The 18,267-nt window shown below is 35.7% G+C and overlaps 1 protein-coding gene across 2 annotated transcripts in view; it reads right to left on the bottom strand.

Annotated features, from left to right (window-relative positions):
- Nucleotides 1-774: 774 nt before the first annotated feature.
- The window catches only part of si:ch211-225b11.4 (tRNA (32-2'-O)-methyltransferase regulator THADA), a 20,747-nt gene continuing 3,254 nt past the window's right edge, over nucleotides 775-18,267 (bottom strand). Inside the window, exons 8-31 of one of the 2 annotated variants that reach the window (XM_067406744.1) lie at nucleotides 17,640-17,782; nucleotides 17,472-17,556; nucleotides 17,244-17,371; nucleotides 16,782-16,979; nucleotides 15,068-15,785; nucleotides 14,621-14,773; nucleotides 14,295-14,404; nucleotides 13,504-13,664; nucleotides 12,927-13,060; nucleotides 12,638-12,796; nucleotides 12,406-12,563; nucleotides 11,573-11,707; nucleotides 11,333-11,437; nucleotides 10,882-11,082; nucleotides 9,306-9,456; nucleotides 8,976-9,213; nucleotides 8,476-8,715; nucleotides 8,073-8,274; nucleotides 7,809-7,997; nucleotides 5,416-5,663; nucleotides 3,203-3,373; nucleotides 2,693-2,959; nucleotides 1,717-1,919; nucleotides 775-1,500 (exon numbers count right to left, since the gene is read on the bottom strand). In XM_067406744.1, coding sequence (XP_067262845.1) covers nucleotides 1,259-1,500; nucleotides 1,717-1,919; nucleotides 2,693-2,959; nucleotides 3,203-3,373; nucleotides 5,416-5,663; nucleotides 7,809-7,997; nucleotides 8,073-8,274; nucleotides 8,476-8,715; nucleotides 8,976-9,213; nucleotides 9,306-9,456; nucleotides 10,882-11,082; nucleotides 11,333-11,437; nucleotides 11,573-11,707; nucleotides 12,406-12,563; nucleotides 12,638-12,796; nucleotides 12,927-13,060; nucleotides 13,504-13,664; nucleotides 14,295-14,404; nucleotides 14,621-14,773; nucleotides 15,068-15,785; nucleotides 16,782-16,979; nucleotides 17,244-17,371; nucleotides 17,472-17,556; nucleotides 17,640-17,782 — 4,739 coding nt within the window. In that variant the 3' untranslated portion in view covers nucleotides 775-1,258. Of the gene's footprint in view, nucleotides 1,501-1,716; nucleotides 1,920-2,692; nucleotides 2,960-3,202; nucleotides 3,374-5,415; nucleotides 5,664-7,808; nucleotides 7,998-8,072; nucleotides 8,275-8,475; nucleotides 8,716-8,975; nucleotides 9,214-9,305; nucleotides 9,457-10,881; nucleotides 11,083-11,332; nucleotides 11,438-11,572; nucleotides 11,708-12,405; nucleotides 12,564-12,637; nucleotides 12,797-12,926; nucleotides 13,061-13,503; nucleotides 13,665-14,294; nucleotides 14,405-14,620; nucleotides 14,774-15,067; nucleotides 15,786-16,781; nucleotides 16,980-17,243; nucleotides 17,372-17,471; nucleotides 17,557-17,639; nucleotides 17,783-18,267 lie in introns of those variants that run through there. The other variant, XM_067406743.1, reaches the window with a different exon arrangement.

The following is an 18,267-nucleotide window of genomic DNA, read 5'->3' as shown; positions in this document are numbered from 1 at the left end:
ATAGGCCTACTTTAAATGTATTGTAATTATAAGGCATCTTTGAGTAAATTTCGAGTATCATTTGAGTATCTCATTGCCGGGCCGAGTGTCCTGGTTTTCGGTAATCCAAATATGGTCACCCTACAATAGTCATTTTCTGCTCGTCCGGCACTCCACAACAACACAACCTTGTTTCTGCAGCGACTTTCAGCATACTTCCTATAACAACGTCTGATGTTTGTATTTTACATGACATGAAAAAGTCGCATAAACCACAAAATCTGATCAGATCAGTCAGACTAAAAATGATTTCCAGAAATGTGATTTGATTAAGATTTCAAACCACATACGAATGTAGCTTGAAACAGATTTGTGATTGACATTTCATGTGATTGTTTTTGCTGTTCACACTTGTTAAATCGGATTTCAAATATGCACAAACATCGGATCTGGACTTACAGTCTGAAACTCCTGAATGAGGCTTAATTGCTGCTGCTGTGTGTGTCAGAAGATGCTCTGAGGTTGGTTCGAGGCAGCTCAAACCGGTCTGGGCTTTTGTGAAGTGTTATCGCAACTAAATATGTGCCACCACTCCACATAAAACGAATGAGTCTCCGAGTTCACAGAGATGGAGCATCAAAAAAAAAAGAGCAGCACTTCATTTTCTAAAGGGGACAGACTATCCCCTTTGTTATTGGGGTCACAGATCAAGGTTAGACAATAAGTTCTAAAAAAAATCATTAAATCTTTATTTTATAAATATATAAAGCATCAATAAACAAGCATACATCACAGTTGATATTGAATGGTTCAAAAGAGAGATTTGACTAAAAATACATATACCATCCTCAGGGTGTTACGTGGGTGCAGTCAAACACATGCATATGAACATGCATAAACATACACATGCTCGCTGATTCTTTGAGTCACTGCTGACTGTTTGTCCCTGCTAGCAGTGTGCTCCATTTCACCCATCCAGAAACAATGGCATCTTTCAGCCGTTTCAGATTTAGATGTGCTACACTCAGAGCTACAGTCATCAAGAATGATCTGGAGTTGGTGTTTGATTTTGGCTGGTGAAGTAGACAAGCAAAGGTTTTCTTTATTGTCTCTCTTGTATTGCACAACAAAGGACTGTTATTCTTCTTTTTGAATAGTTTGCACTCAATATGGCGATGCAGAGCCAGCTTTCCCGGATCAATAATGATTACACTGTTTTTTTGTGCTTAATTAAGCCTGTAACTGCAATAATGCAACCCTGATCTGTGACGGCACTAGATTAATCTGTCTGTGCTAGTGCATCAGTGAAGACCTGAGGAAGGAAGACTCCATTTAGGACAAACCGTCTCTGAATATCCTGAAGGTCTGTAGATAAACTCAAAGGGTCGAGTAGGGGTCGTATGGAATCACACTTCTTGAACAGCTGAAGTAGTATAATCGCCCTAGTGAACAGGCCATAAAGAGCGCCATGGAAACGGGGATCTATTAGCAAACTCAGCCAATCAGGATTCAGGACATTGCCTAGACAACAAATGAGAGACATAATTACAAAAATAACATGCGTAAATGTACAACAACGACTACGCACAAACCATTAATAAATATTACAGATCATATCAATTGTAATTATAAGGTTTTGTATTGAATTATAAAGGAGCATCAGGAAGTTAATTATTGATAATTAATGTAACAACAAGAAAAAACAACAATTATGGATATCTGGTAAATCTTACATACCTAATTGAAGTTGCATACAAATTGTGAGATTCTCTTTGACGATGGCTGCACTGTTTCGGGCCCAGTGCTCAAGGTTCTTGGCGAGAGTGGAGGATTCTGGGTAATGTTTAACTAGATGCAATAGGTACTGCAACAGGCGCTCTGAGATCACAGATGGCTCTGCAAACACATTTGCTTCATCGCGCTCATACAGACTGCGGCATCTGACCAACAGAAAACACAAAAATAATGTAAGAGACAGGAAAACAGGAAGTTTGTATGCAAAATAATATATTATTATTTAAAGATATATTTAAAGATATAAATATATTTAAATATATTTAAAGATATAAAGTATATTATAAAGATATAAATATATTTAATATATTTAAAGATATAAAGATTAAAACCTATATAAGATTTTTTTACAAGCCACACTACAGTTTACAAATTTGGGGTCAGTAAGATATTTTTAATGCTGAAAGAATACAATAAAGTTGTGAAATATCATAAATTAATTTTTTTTTTGTCCTGTGATGGCAAAGCTAAATTTTCAGCATCATTACTCCAGTCTTCAGTGTCGCATGATCCTTCAGAAATCATTCCAGTATGATGATTTGGTGCTCAAGAAACATTTCTTATTATCACTGTTGAAAACAGTTGTGTTGCTTAATATTTTTGAGGAAACTGTGATACTTTGATGATATTCTTTTATGAATGGAAAATTCAATATAATGTATTACAAATAGAAATGTTGTAACAATGAAAAAGTCTTTACTGTCACTTTTGATCAATTATATGCATCTTTGTTGAATAAAAGTAATAATTCCTGTCAAAAAAGTTGATATATATACTTATATTTAATAAAAACCCAAACTGAATGTGGTCTGAAAACAAAAAATAAAACAATGACAACAGTAAACATACAATAATATAAACAAAAAAACAATAATGACTGTCCTAAATATTGATAATTTCTGTATGTGGGTTGACATACTGTGTCTCTTTGGACTCCTTCAGCAAAACATTCAGATCACAGTCAGGTAAGTGGCACATTAAGGCCTCTAAAGCGCCACTCGCATCCCAAAATCTTTCCAAGAGCAGGTCCAGCAGTGAGTGCAGAGCCTGGTTCACCTGCATGTAGAAGCATCTCTGAGGAGCTTCTGGTTGTCGAGAACAGCAGAGCAGAGAGGCAAAGATAGCTGCCTTTGCTCTTACCTGTGGACTCTCATCCTGAAGCAGGTAGATACCGGTGTTGATCAAGCTTCAAAATACAGAGGGATGAAAATATCAAATAATAAACACAAATAAGTAATACATCTCTGAAAACAAAAGCCTGGTTTGTTTTGAGTATTAAATGTAGCTTAAAATCCACCAGATGCAGAAACATAAGTTAAATCTGTTAATCTATGTCAACCAGATATAGCTATATAATTTACAACCAATATAACTTAGGTCTAACTTACTCCCCAAACTGGAGTTATGAAAGCACCCCTTTTTATTATACCTGGTACTGAGCTCTGCGAGTAAAAGTCTGTCTGTCAGGCTCCTGGTCACCACAGAGACGCCACACAGACACAGAGCCTGAGCACAGGATATTCTGAGTGCCTCAGGAGCTTCGGGACATCTGTGCTTCTCTAATAACTTACACCAGCGCTGGAGCAAAGACAAGTCCACACTGAGAGAGAATGAAAGAGAGAGAGAAGGGCAGGCAAACAAAGTAAAGCCATTAGCCACCTATAAAGTCTTATTGCTTTCTCAGAAACATCAGTAAGTTGACATAAAATGGAACACACAACTTTATCTATTTAGAAATGTATCTATATCCCTTCTGAAACATTACCAACACCCACTTTTTAAAGGCATCGCAACATACACTACCATTCTAAAGTTTGAGTCAGTAAAAAGTCATTTTTTTCACAGAAATTAATGCATTTATTCAGCAAGGATTAATTAAAATGTTCAAAAGTGAGAGTAAGGACTTTAACAGTCTTTGGTACGAGAGATTTCTGTTTTAAAAATGCTGTTCAATTGAACTTTCTATTTGTCAAAAAAATCCTTAAAAAAAAAAAAAAAGTATAAGGGTTTCCACAAAAATATGAAGCCGCACAACCGTTTTCACTGTGATTATGTAATTTTTCTTGAGGACCAAATCAGCGTTAAATTGTTTGTACTGTATTTTTACTTAAATAAATGCAGTCTTGGTGAGCATAAGACAGTAGTGTATACCAATGGTAATGCTTCTTTTTCAAACCTATTGCTTTTTGCTATTACTGCTGTAACCTTTATTAACAACATTAATTAGTGTGTTAAAGGGGAGGTGTAATGCTATTTCATGCATTCTGACTTATTTACACTGTTGAAAAGTTGGATTCTCATGCTAAACATGGACAAAGTTTCAAAACACGAGTTGGAAGTTTGATGGAGTATTTCTGTACCAAATGATTCGGTACAGGTCTCGGAGAGTTTTTTTTCCCCAAGTATGGCCTGTATGACATCAAAAGAGAGCAGAATTCCTTGTATAGGCACTTCTCCCTGATAAGCGTGTACACATCAGCCAGAACAAGAGCAAGAGCACGCCCATCAACGCGCTTCACTCGGGTTACGGAAGCCCGAGAGATTTTTCAACAATGGCTGTGTCCCAATTCAGGGGCTGCACCCTTTGAAGGCTGCATACATCATCGGTCTCATTAAAGAAAAAGTACCGTCAGATTGCAATGTAAGAAAGAATTTACTGTATTTTACACCTCACAATGAATATCAGTCAATTTTATTACGGTTACTTTTCTTAAATAAGACATCCTTGATGACGTATGCAGCCTTCAAATGTGACCTCAGGAGGACGCAGCCTCCGAAATGAGATGAAGCTCCTGTCATTGAAGGAGTGTGTTTTTTGTTGTATGGGAAAGATTACCTTTTTCAGCTTCCCAAAGAACCCAGCGTTAAGGGAACAGTGGATGAAATTTGTTTTTCCAGGGCAGCAATGGAGTTGTGCATGTATGTTTGTTTGTTTCGGTGATGAATACTTTGTAAACAAGTCCCAGTTCGGTGCTGGATTTGCAGATCGTGTGTGGCGAGTAAGGCTGCATCAGATGTCTGTATTTTGTTGGGAATCGGCGTGCAAGTGCATATAATGTAAACAACATGAACGCTTTTATTCCCTTTGTATTTGTAGTGATGTCGCAGCTAGCAAACATCGCAGAAGCTGCGAGCGCTCTTTAGCTCCGCCCACGGCACTGACGGCAGATACGCCTCCAGGATCTCTGCTTTTTCTATGGCAAAACTAAAGACTTTTCATAGATATGAAGGATGCATTGTTACTCTATATGTACTCAAGATTAACATGAGATTTGCAGAAACTGTGTGTGATAACTACTCTTTAACTATTGGCAGGACTTTAGAAAGACTGCATTACCTACAAGAGTAGCATAAAATAATGTTTAAATAGTTATTTGTTTATTAGTCAACATTATTTCCCCTGCCTAACAAGAAAGTAGTTTCATAGGCAAGTAAGCCATTGCATTTTTTTCTTTGAAATAAAGTGAATCATGCTCAGTAAGACCAGAAATGTGGTATGGAAAGTAAATTGGATCAATTTGGATTTAATGTTGACTGACAAAAATACTGAATGGAAAAAAAAATAAATAAATAACATCAAGAATATCGAATAACATCAAGCTAAAACATATTAACATTAGGGTGCATGACATGTGAGTGTACCTCTGGGAAAGGAGCAGGCTGACTGCACACAGAGCTGTGGAGATCAGCACAGGTCCTCCTCTATCTGACTCCAGATCAGTAAATAGAACCTCCATACACTCTTTCAGCCATGTCTCCTCAAACCTTGGAGGACAGGGAGGGGGCAGGGCAAAACTCTCTTCCTCTGGGGTCATAACCTCAACTAACGTGGTCAAGAATGCTCCCCTGTACTCCACGTTCTGGTCCAACAGCGCCTTCTTCAGGTTGGCCTGCAGGTGATGGATACTGTTATACAAGAGCACCCTTTCCTGACATTATTTAAAAAAACAAAAACCACCCATCTATTATTTTGCAATCATGATATTTTCTTTTCTTTCTTATGAATGGATTTAAAAGGCACTAAAAGATTGTAGTATATTTCATCTTTCACGACGTAGAGCAGCTCCCATCAGGTGTGTGAGTTTGATATTCCATTGACCTCACATGATGGCTGGGCGGAAATCCTGGCCAAGTCCAAACCCAGTCTGTTTTTAACGATTACTGAATACAATGACTAACATGCCCCCTTCACACAAGAAAAATGAAGTGTCAAATAAGATCTACAGCCTGATTTATCCCAGCATTTTAAACAGCTCTTGATTGTTTTTCATTTCCTTCAGTTGTATCTAGCTGACATTTGGGACTGGCTACCAGCCAGTGATAGAAAAGGCCACATTAGCAGTAGGTTCAGGGAAAAAAACTTATTTAAATATAAATAATATATTATAAATAAATAAAGACTGCTGACCTGTATGATCCAACAGACAATGCAACTAAACAACCCAAACTAAGTGAAAGCAGGCACAGATGAAGTACAATGACTTTCATCAACAGTTACACAGAGCACAAATCAATTGAACAGATTGCAGGGGTTAGAAGACGCATTTATAAAAGGTGAAAGGTTTTTAATTTGACATTTTTAATCACGCTCACTGGCAGCAAGACATGATGCACTAGCCAAAAAGGTCCATCTACCTAATTTTATGAACAAATAAGCTAGATGGATGTCTTTGGCCCCTGGCCTATCTTGCTGATCAGCAAAAAAACAGCATAGATGGAATACAAGAGTTTGTCAAGAGCCAAGAGCCAGGTCTTCCCTAGAGATGTTAAACGCAAAATGGATTTCTGTGGCTATATTGACTATATTGAAGGAATATATTGACTTTTTGTAAAAAAGCAAATATTGATACACACCTGCTTGGGGTCAGTAAGATTTTTTAAATGTTTTTGAAATACTCACCAAGGCTGCATTTATTTGATATATATATACAAATACAACTATTTGTTTTTGTACAAATACAAAAACAGTAATATTACAAAATATTATTTAAATTTTATTTAAAGGGTTAGTTCATCCAAAAATGAAAATTATGTCATTAATTACTCGCTCTCATGTTGTTCCACACCTGTAAGACCTTTGTTCATTTTCAGAACAGAAATGAAGATATTTTTGATTAAATCCAATGGCTCAGTCCCTTTTTTCCAATGCACAGAAAGCTACTAAAAACATATTTAAAACAGTTCATGTGACTACAGCGGTTTAACCTTAATATTATAAAGTGACGAATATACTTTTTATGCACCAAAAAAAATAAAAAAATAACGACTTTATTCAACAATATCTAATGATGGGCGATTTCAAAAGGATGCTTCATGAAGCTTCGAAGCTTTACAAATCTTATGTTTCAAATCAGTGGTTCAGATATTAAATATTAAAAGTTGAACCTCTGTAGTCACATGAACAGTTTTAAATATGTCTTCAGTAGCTTTCTGGGCATTGAAAAAGGGAGTGTTATTGATGGCGATGCAGGCCTCACGTAGACATCGGATTTGATCAAAAATATCTTAATTTGTGTTCTGAAGATGAACGAAGGTCTTACGAGTGTAGAACGATATGAGGGTGAGTAATTAATGACAGAATTTTCATTTTTGGGTGAACTAACCCTTTAAATTAACTGTCTCTATACTTCTATATATATTTTAAAATGTCATTTTTTCCTGATATTCCATTCTTTAGTGTCACATGAGTCTTCTGAAATCATTTGATTTGGTGCTCAAGTAACATTTCTTATTATTATCAATGCTGGAACAGTTGTGCTGCTTAATATTTTTGCAGAAACTGTGATGGATAAAGTTCAAAATGACACAACTGATTTGAAATGGAAATCTATTGTATGTCTTTACTTTCACTTTTTATCATTGAATTTCTTAATAATTCCCACACAATAAAAGGCTGTATAATTGTATATTTGTATCTCAGTGTTATTATTGTATCTTTGCAATAAAGTGTCATTCTACAATAATTACAACAAAATCAACTGAGCATATAGAGAGGCAGTGCAGTAGTAAAAGTGAAGTGCTATGGTTATACTAACCTGCAGTGCTCTCTCAATAACCTCCTGGAGGTCTGTTCCTCTCCAACCATGCCCCTCTATAGCAGACTTGACCAATGAGAGCCTCACTATTGCATTGCCATTGGCCAGACTCTGCCACACCTGACACGACCACTCAGGATCCCCACACAGAAAGTTCACTGCACTTTGGTGGAATGCAGCAGAGCCAACCTAAAAACACCACGTTACATTCACAATTAAGTCTTACATTTCACTTGCTGTGTAGAACTGGACACGAAGCCCCACCTCTAGTATGTTTGGACTCCTGTGGACCTCCTGCAGTAGTTGAGAGGACAGCTGAGTGAGGAAAGCACCAGAGCAGTGGCCTCTCATTAGCCTCACTATATCCACATATGCCATCCGCACCAACGGGCATTGTTGCCTCAAAGATGCCAACCACAATCTGGACTCAAACCTGGTCATAACCTCACTGAGAGATGACCGACTGCTAAAAAAAAAAAAAAAAAAAAAAAGAGACTCAGATTACAATTTAATAATCACTGATTGTGACTACTGCTTTTAATATTTATGTTCAGACCTTTGTGCAGTCAGTGAGACAGTAAACTAATCACAAACTAATGACAAAAAGTGTCAAAATATTAAGCTTACGGTGGCATTTCGTTCATGAGATATACTTCTTTACTCTTACATGTTAGTTTTCAGTGCCCTGGCCAGTATGGCTTCTATCTGTAGGAGTTGGCCATGCAGTCTGTTGTGACAGCACACAACGTCTTGTGATTCGGGCAGCTTTTCTACCAACTGCAGGACAGTTGCCAGATATTCACTTAGTGGTACCATAGCAACTAGGGCTCTTGATGACATCACTCGTACGCCATAGACTGGGCTGGCAGCTAGGAGGAATAGCGGAGGCAGGAATTCTGACAGAGCCCTGAGGAAAACACAAAGACACCAAGCAAATCAGAAAAACAAGGAGTGGATATGGATGGTTACTCGGGGGAAAGGGCATTTGCCAGATTTAAACATCCAAACTTTTGAGCAATATAATTAATATAATATAATATAATATAATATAATATAATATAATATAATATAATATAATATAATATAATATAATATAATATAATATAATATAATATAATATAATATAATCATGTATTTGGATTGTTTGCATGACAGTGTCCATCGTACCGTGTCTGTTCCTCAGCACCAGGCTGTAGTTTGGCAAGCAGAGTGAGCACAGGGTAGAGGGAAGGATGTAGGAGAAGGGTGGAGTCATGTAGGTCTTTAGCTGCACTTTCCAGCGCCCCCAGGAGGAAGGGCTGCAGGGCTGGGTAAAGGTTGAAGAAAGAAGGAGAAGACATGCCGGAATGAGCGGAGCCCTCTTGACCGGCTGGCTGTTGACCCAACATTCTGGTGCAGAGAGAACCTATGACAAGTTAAAAGTGAAGATGAGGTCAAAGGTCAACACGTGACTTCTTTGCAATGGTCAAAATCATAGTGAGTGTGACTGGCTCATACTGTAGAGCTGCAGGGCTGCGTTCCTCATGGCCCAGCATGGCGAGCTAAGGAGTGTGAGTGACAGAATGGCCACCACGGGGGTGTACTGTAGAACAGCTACACCCAGACTGGAGCCCTTCACCAGTGCTTGAAGGGTGTGAACAGCACACACCTGTGAGAGAATCACGGAATGAGAGATCTCTTTTAAGGACACTTACACTTTTTTTTTTTTTTTTACATGCTTGATCCAGAATTATTTAGATATACATGACTATTTAAAATTTGTTATCAGTATGATTTTATTTTGTTTTTTTTAAAGAAATTATTACTTTTATTTAGGAAAGACGCAGTACAAACAGTACAAATGTTTTCAACATTGATAAGAAATGTTTTCTGACCACCAAATCAGCATATTAGAATGATTTCTGAAGGATCATGTGACACTGAAGACTGGAGTAATTAGGGCTCGACAATAAGGACTTCCTGATGGCCCGGACTGATCAGGCCAGTGCTGCATCGTCAGGAAAGTTTATCATTTGTACCGGTTTTTAAGCCTTGCCAATTTAAATATTCAAGTGCAAGAAAATGCAAAAGAGAACTAAATTCGGTACTCATGCGCTTTGTGAGAAACTGATCTGAGTTCTCTTTCATGTCTTCTTTTCGTTGAATGGACAAATTCTCACAAAATTATGTCAAAATACCAGTCTTGGCAAGTATCCTAGTAAACAGTTGATTATGTCTTAAGTAAATGTAAACAGTTTAGAAATTTTTAACGTGTGTATGTGTAACACTGTAATCTAACGATTGCTGTCTGTGTTTTTAATGTTAAACAACAAAGGACAAAGAAAAGGAAAATCACTCACTGGTCTCGACTGAATAACTTTTGTAACTTTAATAAGGATTAATCTATAATTCATTTGTAATGTTATTTGATTTGATTGATTTGATTACTGTACCTGAAAACTACTGTTAGACCTACCTGAAAATCCTGAAAAACTGTTTTTTCATGTGTATGTTTGTTCTATTGTAGTTATTTGTGCTGTTGGTATTAATTATTCTTATTTTATTACTGATGGTTACTTGTCTTTAATAATATTTGAAATTTATTTCAGTTAGGCTAGTAGTTTTTGTTGTGATATCAAAATTGGAATCAAGAATTGTGAAATATCACTAGTGTCTGAATTTTGGTGTCATCATAACCTTATTTATTAATATTGCATGGTCAAACATAATGAAAACAATAACTATTTAAATTTATTATTTTTTTATTTTTTTGTGGTGAGGCCAGTGAAAATTTTGGTAGTGCAAGTAAAAAATTTTGAACCATAAAATCCTTGCCGTTGATCCCCGGTAATGGTAGATGAAAATTCAGCTTTGCCGTTACAGGAATAGTTTACATTTTAAAATATATTAAAATAGAAAACAGGTCCTTTAAATTGTAATAATATTTCACAATATTACATTTTTTATTTATATTTTGATCAAATAAATGCAGGCTTGGGGAGCATAAGAGAATTCATTCGAAAACATTCAAAAATCTTACCAGCGCCAAGCTTTTGAACTGTAGTGTATTTAATGGCTAGATCAATGACTGTACCTGTGGTAAGTCAAGGGTTTGGTCCCAGTCCTGGGGCAGAGGTGCTTCGGACGTCTTCAGAAGGGTGTTAATGGTGTGGGCCAATAGGGGGCGAGATTTGCTAGCATCCTCAGCAGCCAAGACACCTAAGATCAGCATGGGTAAACCGGCAGCACGGCGTGTCACTGATGTACTACGGGGCGACTGGAGAACTGAAAGGCCCTTGTTGGGGGGGTGGGGGTTGAGAGAGAGAGTGCATTCTTTGACTTTTGTGTCCTTTCAGTCTACCTTTGATAAATTAAAATCTAATGAAGTAAAATAAAATATTTAATGCAATATAATAATCTTATAATAATTTATATAATTAACAATACAATATATACCAATGAATAATAAATGATTTACTGATTTACAAATTATTTATTAATCTCATGAATCTCTAGTTGAGAATGAAGCCCCTACTCAATACTACCTGTTGTAACATGATGGAAGGGATCTGCTTGATCTCTGGATCAGAGCTGCATAGAAGAGCCCTGCAGAATTTAGTGAAGCCAATACAGCAGCCCTCTACTGCCCCCTAATGGAAGATGAGAGAAAAAGACAGAACAAGTTCACAAACAGACAATACTGTGAAACTAAGTGTAGAAAAAATGCTTTGGACATCAGTGTTAAAAGAGCAAATTGGACTTATTTATGCATGAACTGTGCTTACCCAGTGTCTACATTTCAGAATAATGTCTTTAAACACTTTGGAAGCCCTCCTGAGTTCCTCCACAGTCAGTGTCAGTTCTTTACAGTGAAGTGACAGGATTCTCTCCACCAGGGAGCCTAGAAAAATACCAATTTCCTACCAGGAAAGTAGAAGACCACACATTATATCTTAGTTACACATAATAATACTTGTAAACCAAAGCTCACACACAAACAAAAAAAGTTAAACTAAATAAAAATGGGAAATGTCTTGGCAACTAGCTGAAATAAAATGTGTTTAATTTTATATATATAAATATAAATTTATTAGTTCTCTTTGCATCATTTAGTTTGATGGTTAATAAAATAACATAAAAAAAATAATAACAATAATAAATAATTAAATAAATGTATAAATAAATAAATATATAAAAAAATGATATCTATATATATATCTATATCTATATATATCTATCTATATATCTATCTATATATCTATATCTATCTATCTATCTATCTATCTATCTATCTATCTATCTATCTATCTATCTATCTATCTATCTATCTATCTATCTATCTATCTATCTATCTATCTATATATATGGCTACTTTTCTTTTTTGGTCCAACTACAATAAAATATAATAATATAAAATAAAGTATTTACGATAAAATAAAATATAATATAATATACAATAAAATGTTAACTTAACAGGGACACAATACACACAATTACACAATAAAATAGAAACAACACTTTAAGATTTGCTGCTTTTTTGTCCATAATTAATAAAATAATATGAAATAAAAGAACGGCTGATGTTCTGTAATTCTTGTAGATGATCTATCAGCTTTACCTTCAAGGAGACCCAGCAGCAGGTCAGCACCAGACTATGTTCCTCAGAGAGCAACACATTCTCCTCTCCATCCTCATCAAGCCCCCCTCTCTCAACACCACCCTGACCAATTAGAGAACTGATTGCATTCCCCATGTCACAGAACGATGGAGGCACATCTATGACAAAAAGAAAAGTGTCTTCTGATGATAATCTCTTCAGGCATATTGTTTCATAACAACTTTCAGCGTACCTTTCTCCTCAGTGTCCTGGTCTCCATACAGCACACCTAACAGCAGTAGAGTGAGCTTTTCTAGTAAAGACACAATGTCTCCTGCAATACTCTTGGTTATTGACTCCACTAGGACTCCTGGCACCTCCAGCAAGCCCTTCTGCAGAGCACTTACAATGCCTGAAGTGATAAAATACATTTTATCTGTGGATTATTCTTATTTCATCATATATTTTCGATATATTGGATGTGAAACTTCTGCTTAATGGTGATCAGATCTCTAAACTAAGCTGATTTTATTTGCTTTTACCATGAATAGGTGTTGTGCGAGCTGCAAGCAACATGTCATTCCTGGCAGTGAGGTAATGGTTTTGTAGTTTGGTCAGAAGGAACGTAATCAGTTTAACTGACTGTTTCTCCCCCTGTTCAAATGCCCCATCCACCCTATCATACAGAAATGCACACACACAAATTTAATAAATATTCAAAGTAAAGCAAATGTTTTCCAGTTTCCACAAAAATATTAAGCAGCACAACTGCTTTCAAATCTAATAAAAATAAGAAATGTTTCTTGAGCATCAAATCATCATCATAGAATGATTTCTGAAGGATCATGTAACTCTGAAGACAGTAATGATGTTAAAAATTCAGCTTTGCCATCACAGGAATAAATTACATTGTAAGATATATTAAAATAGAAAACAGTTTTTTGAAATTGTAATAATATTTCATAATATCAGTGTTTTTACTGTATTTTTGAGCAAATAAATGCAGATTGGCAAGCACAACAGACTTCTAAAAAAAATCTTTCAGACACCAAACTTTTGAATGGCAGTATATGTGTGTTCTCTCATAATAAAACACAGAGATAAGAGATGTCTGCTCACTTCTGCAGGAGCAGTTTGATCATCAGTGCCCCCATCTGGGCCTCCTGGACCCGTGGGCTCTGGAGCAGCCGTTCTGCCCGACTAAACAGCACAGCTGTGACATCATCAGGGAGAGATGGAGGGAAAAATCGGAGTAGTAGCTCCGCAGACAGCTCTCGGATCTACAGTACAGGGACAACATGTCAGGCAACTGCATTATATTACAGGACAACTGGGGCAAGGGTTGCAGCTGTGCATAGTCTACCATTCAAAGCTTGGGGTTGTTAAGATTTTTTTATGTTTTTTAAAGAAGTCTCTTATGTTCAACAAGGCTGCAGGTTTTGTTTTAAATATACTGTAAAAACAGTACTATTGTGAAAAATCACTTTTTTAATTTAATATATTTTAAAATGTAATTTATTCCTGAGAAGACAAAGCTGAATTTTCAGCAGTCATTACTGCAGTCTTCAGTGTCACATGATCCTTAAGAAATCAATTTAATATGCTGATTTGGTAATAAGAAACATTTCTTATAATTATCAATGCTGAAAACAGTTGCTAAATATTTTGCTCAATATTGTTAGTGATAATTTATTCAGGATTATTTGATGAATAGAAAGTTCAAAAGAACAGAATTTAAATTGATTTGAAATAAAAATATTTTGTTCCATTATGTGTGTATTTACTGTCACTTTTGTTCAGTTTAATGCACCCTACTGAATACAAATATACATTTCTTTTTTTTTTAAATTAAAAAAATATCTTATTGACCCCAAACTTTTGAACAGCAGTGTATATTCATTTTGTTTTACCTCATTGGTTGAATCCTCCAAACATCCAATCAGGACCAGCAGCTTTGACTTTGAGAAGAAATCCCACTTTCCCCTTACTTTAGCCCAGTCTATAAGAGCAGACATATTGGCTGGGGAAAAAAACAAAACAAAACAAAACTCAAATCCATTCCTCATATCATTTTATTATATTATATCAGTTTGAAGTTAGAGATCAATAATAGGTAAAAGATCAAGAATTCCACAATATGTATTCAAATGCACTTCAAATGAAACCATGGTACTACCATACATGCCCAAAAATATGATATTACCACGGTACGTTTTTGTAAGTGTTGTTTCATTACCAGGTGGTTGTCCCTTCTTTCTATCTGGACTCCAGGTGTCTGTGCATGTTTCCAGCACTGCAGACAGCAGGAGCAAGACAGTCTTCTTCCTTTGGTAGTTGCTGTCAGGAGTCAAATAGATCAAAGACAGCTGGGAGAGCCAGTCAACAAACTCTAAGGAAAAAAAAAATCCACACAATTTCACTTCTGTTCTATTGATTAAAAGTTCACAACAAATTTTAATTTCTAAAACATTTATACCTAAACAAGAAGGAATAGTACTTCTGACAAATGTTTAAAAGTTGATATATTCTACATATCAGGGAACCTTCCACATATGGTGGTGGCCATTTTGAGACCAGGCAAATACTACTTAATACGACTTAAAGGGATCATCTTTTGACAAAAAAATAGTTTTTTGTACCATTTAAACATCCTGAGAGTTTCAAAACTTTCAAAATGTCTTACCAACTCCTTGTTTAAGCTCTGCATCCTCTTCCTCTGTGAGTCCTTTTTTACTATTTTGACCCTTAATGCTTGCCATGCAACTATCTCTTATTCTCACCAAGAATTTCCTTAGTGCTGCCTGAAGATGCTGACGGAACGGTGACGATTCGCTGTTGAGATTGAGCGGGATGAATTCTCTCAGAGTGGAATACTCCACTTGAGATGGGGCTTCTTTAGTCTTTGGACTGCAGCAGAGGAGGTTCACAGCTGCAAGTCGGATGCTGTCATCCAGAGAGGAGAGGGCAAGACGGAGAGTCTTGAGAGCATGGGGGCTGTCTGCACTCCAGAGGGAATGTCCACTTGTGACCCGTTGGGCACTCATGACACAGGCCCATGCATGAAGGTGACCGGGAGCTGTGGGATCCAGAGCTGACAGCAGACTGTTAAAAGCACCTGGAAATGCACGTAGTGTTGATGGCAGAAGATGGCAAGAGGCATTATTTTGAAGTAGAGTTAATTCTGAAGTCAAAGCCTCCAGGATGACTGGTTGCCATCTCCGAGCCCATTGAATGGCTAAGTCTTGGTCGGTGGGTGGGGGTTCTTGGGATGCATTTTTTAAAAGCTCACGTTTCTGTTCCTGAAGGAGGAATTTGTAGACTTCTGAGGCACATGGAGAAAGGTGATTGGTGGAGAGGCATTTTAGGATGTGAGAGGGAAGGGCGGGATACAGATCCAGAACCTTTTAAGTAGAGAAATTGCATTTTAGTAACATTCATTTATATTTTATACTGAACTGAGGCTAATAAGCCTCTCAGAAAGCTAAAAAAAAAGCTTTTTATTTTCCAAATCATGTATTATTTACCTAAAAAATAAATGTATACACATATATTTATTATAATTTATAATATATAATACTTTATATATGGAATGTATAATTCATATAATTTATTTTATTTATAATTTTAATTAAATTTTATTTTTATTAAACAAAAATTATATATTCTTTAAAATATTCAGAATAAAAATACATTACATTTATAAAGGATATATATAACATTATATTGTTATATTATTATAATAATATAATATTAATTTAATATTGTATTATATTATTATTAATAAAAAAAATAATAATAATAAACCATGCTACTTGCATTGTGGTCAAAAATGATTTTTTTTTTTCAATTAAATGAATGTAATATATTTTATTTTAGTAATTTTTATTTAATATTTTGTATTTTATATATTTTTGTGATTTAATGGCACTAAATTATATTTATTGAACAGTCATGATCCATTTATTACCTGTTAATCGAGTTTAGACCTGAAAATGTTAAATGAAGTTAAAAAAGGAAAGTTATAGAAGTTTATTATTATGAAAAATGCATAAAAATAAAAAAAAAAATTTATATGAACTATATTTTTTTCCAAAACATGTTTTACTCTAAAAAAAAAAGTGAGAAAAACAAAGCTATAAATTTAAAGTTGTGTTCCAAATTTGAGCTTTCAGTAAGATTTTGTTTGGGTGCAGTACCAAACGTTTCCACTAGATGAAATTCACTTCTCATTAGTTTCCAATGCTGTCATTTTTGACCGCGAGGAGCACAAGTGTGACCGTTTTTTTTCAGGACCATTTAAACTTTTCGTGTTCGCACAGCTAGTGCCAAAAAAAACAAAATGTGAACTGCACCAGAGGGTTAAACAAAAATAGGGTAGAATGTTGAGTTCCTCTTACCTTGTCTGTTCCTGTGTATGGTAAAATTGCAGTAAGTGGTAAATATTTTGCTTTGGATTCCCAAGGCAGTTCTGATATCCTGTTCAATAACTCCAAATAAAGTCTTTTCTCTGCGTTCCCAAAGTGCAAACAATCCTTCTCATATATCTCCATAAAGAGACAGAAAGCACTACGTGCCACCTCTGCAACACCATCCAACTACAATTAAAATAAAGAAGGAAAGACCAGCTGAATGGATGTTTTCTGTTATGGCTAATTTTTTCATTTATTATAGATTTTAAATGTTTTGAAGAAAATATGAGTGGTTCTTGCCCGTGCTAAACTGCTAGGGTGTTCTGAGTGGTTTTAACACATGACCCTAGTAAAAAAGAGCCCATCTAACACCATACTTAGTGGTTTGTTCAAACCCATATACATTAAAATAAAGAATATTCTGTTTTTAATAGGACGCAGAAGGCTTACCGGGCTCTCTGCATTGTTCCAGATGATTTGTGTAAGTTGCTGTTGGAGGTCTGAATCTAAAGGAGCACCAGTAACTTCCCAAACCTCACTGAGACATTCTTTCAGCCTTTTCAGCCAGATAGTAAAAACTACAAAACACACATGGATACAACCAATGACTATTGTCACTGCAGTCATGCACAGACCCAGCAATCTACAGAACGACGCATGATGATAGAGAGCCTGTACCTTGAAAAACATAGTAATGACAGTCAAGCTTTTCTTCACAAAGTGCTGAGATGAAGGGGAACAACCCATTCAAGAGAAGACGAGTCTGATAAAACAAAAGAAAGAGTAAGTAATTATATGTTCCACTTTGGATCATTCTTGGTAAAAGCAGTCTATGTAATTTCGTACCCCCTGGTTGCCATGGTGACTGACGAGAATGTCATTTCTGCAGCAAGTTAACAACCCCCTGCATACAGCCAGTCTGTCTACTCCATCCTGACATCTGGGATGGCAGTCCACCTGTAGCTCACCTACTGTCAATCTCCACGGTTCTGAGATGCACAAAATTCACATATTATGAGAAATAAATAAAGCAAACCAGTATATATTGATAATGAAGACTTTACAGTATAATGTTACAAAAGAAATACAAATATTTAAATAAAAGCTTTTCATTCACATAAAAATTCTGTAAAAAAAAGTTTCTGCAAAAAAATTTAGCAAGACAAACATTGTCAACATTGATAATAACAATAAATGTTTCCTGAGCACCAAATTAGTGTCACATGATCCTTCAGAAATGAGGATCATGTGACACTGAAGACTGGAGTAATACTGCTGAAAATTCAGCTTTGCCATCACAGGAACAAATTATGTTTTAAAATACATTACAAGAGAAAACATTATTTTAAATTGTAATAATATTTCACAAAATTTCTATTTTAACTATATTTTTGCTAAAATAACACACCTCTTTCAAAAACATTTTAAAATCATAATTTTAATGAACCAAGGTTTTGGCATTTAACAGTCTTTT

Source organism: Chanodichthys erythropterus, chromosome 13 (genome assembly GCF_024489055.1).
Source record: "Chanodichthys erythropterus isolate Z2021 chromosome 13, ASM2448905v1, whole genome shotgun sequence".
Taxonomy (NCBI): Eukaryota; Metazoa; Chordata; class Actinopteri; order Cypriniformes; family Xenocyprididae; genus Chanodichthys; species Chanodichthys erythropterus.
This window is presented reverse-complemented; position numbering and strand designations above follow the sequence as displayed.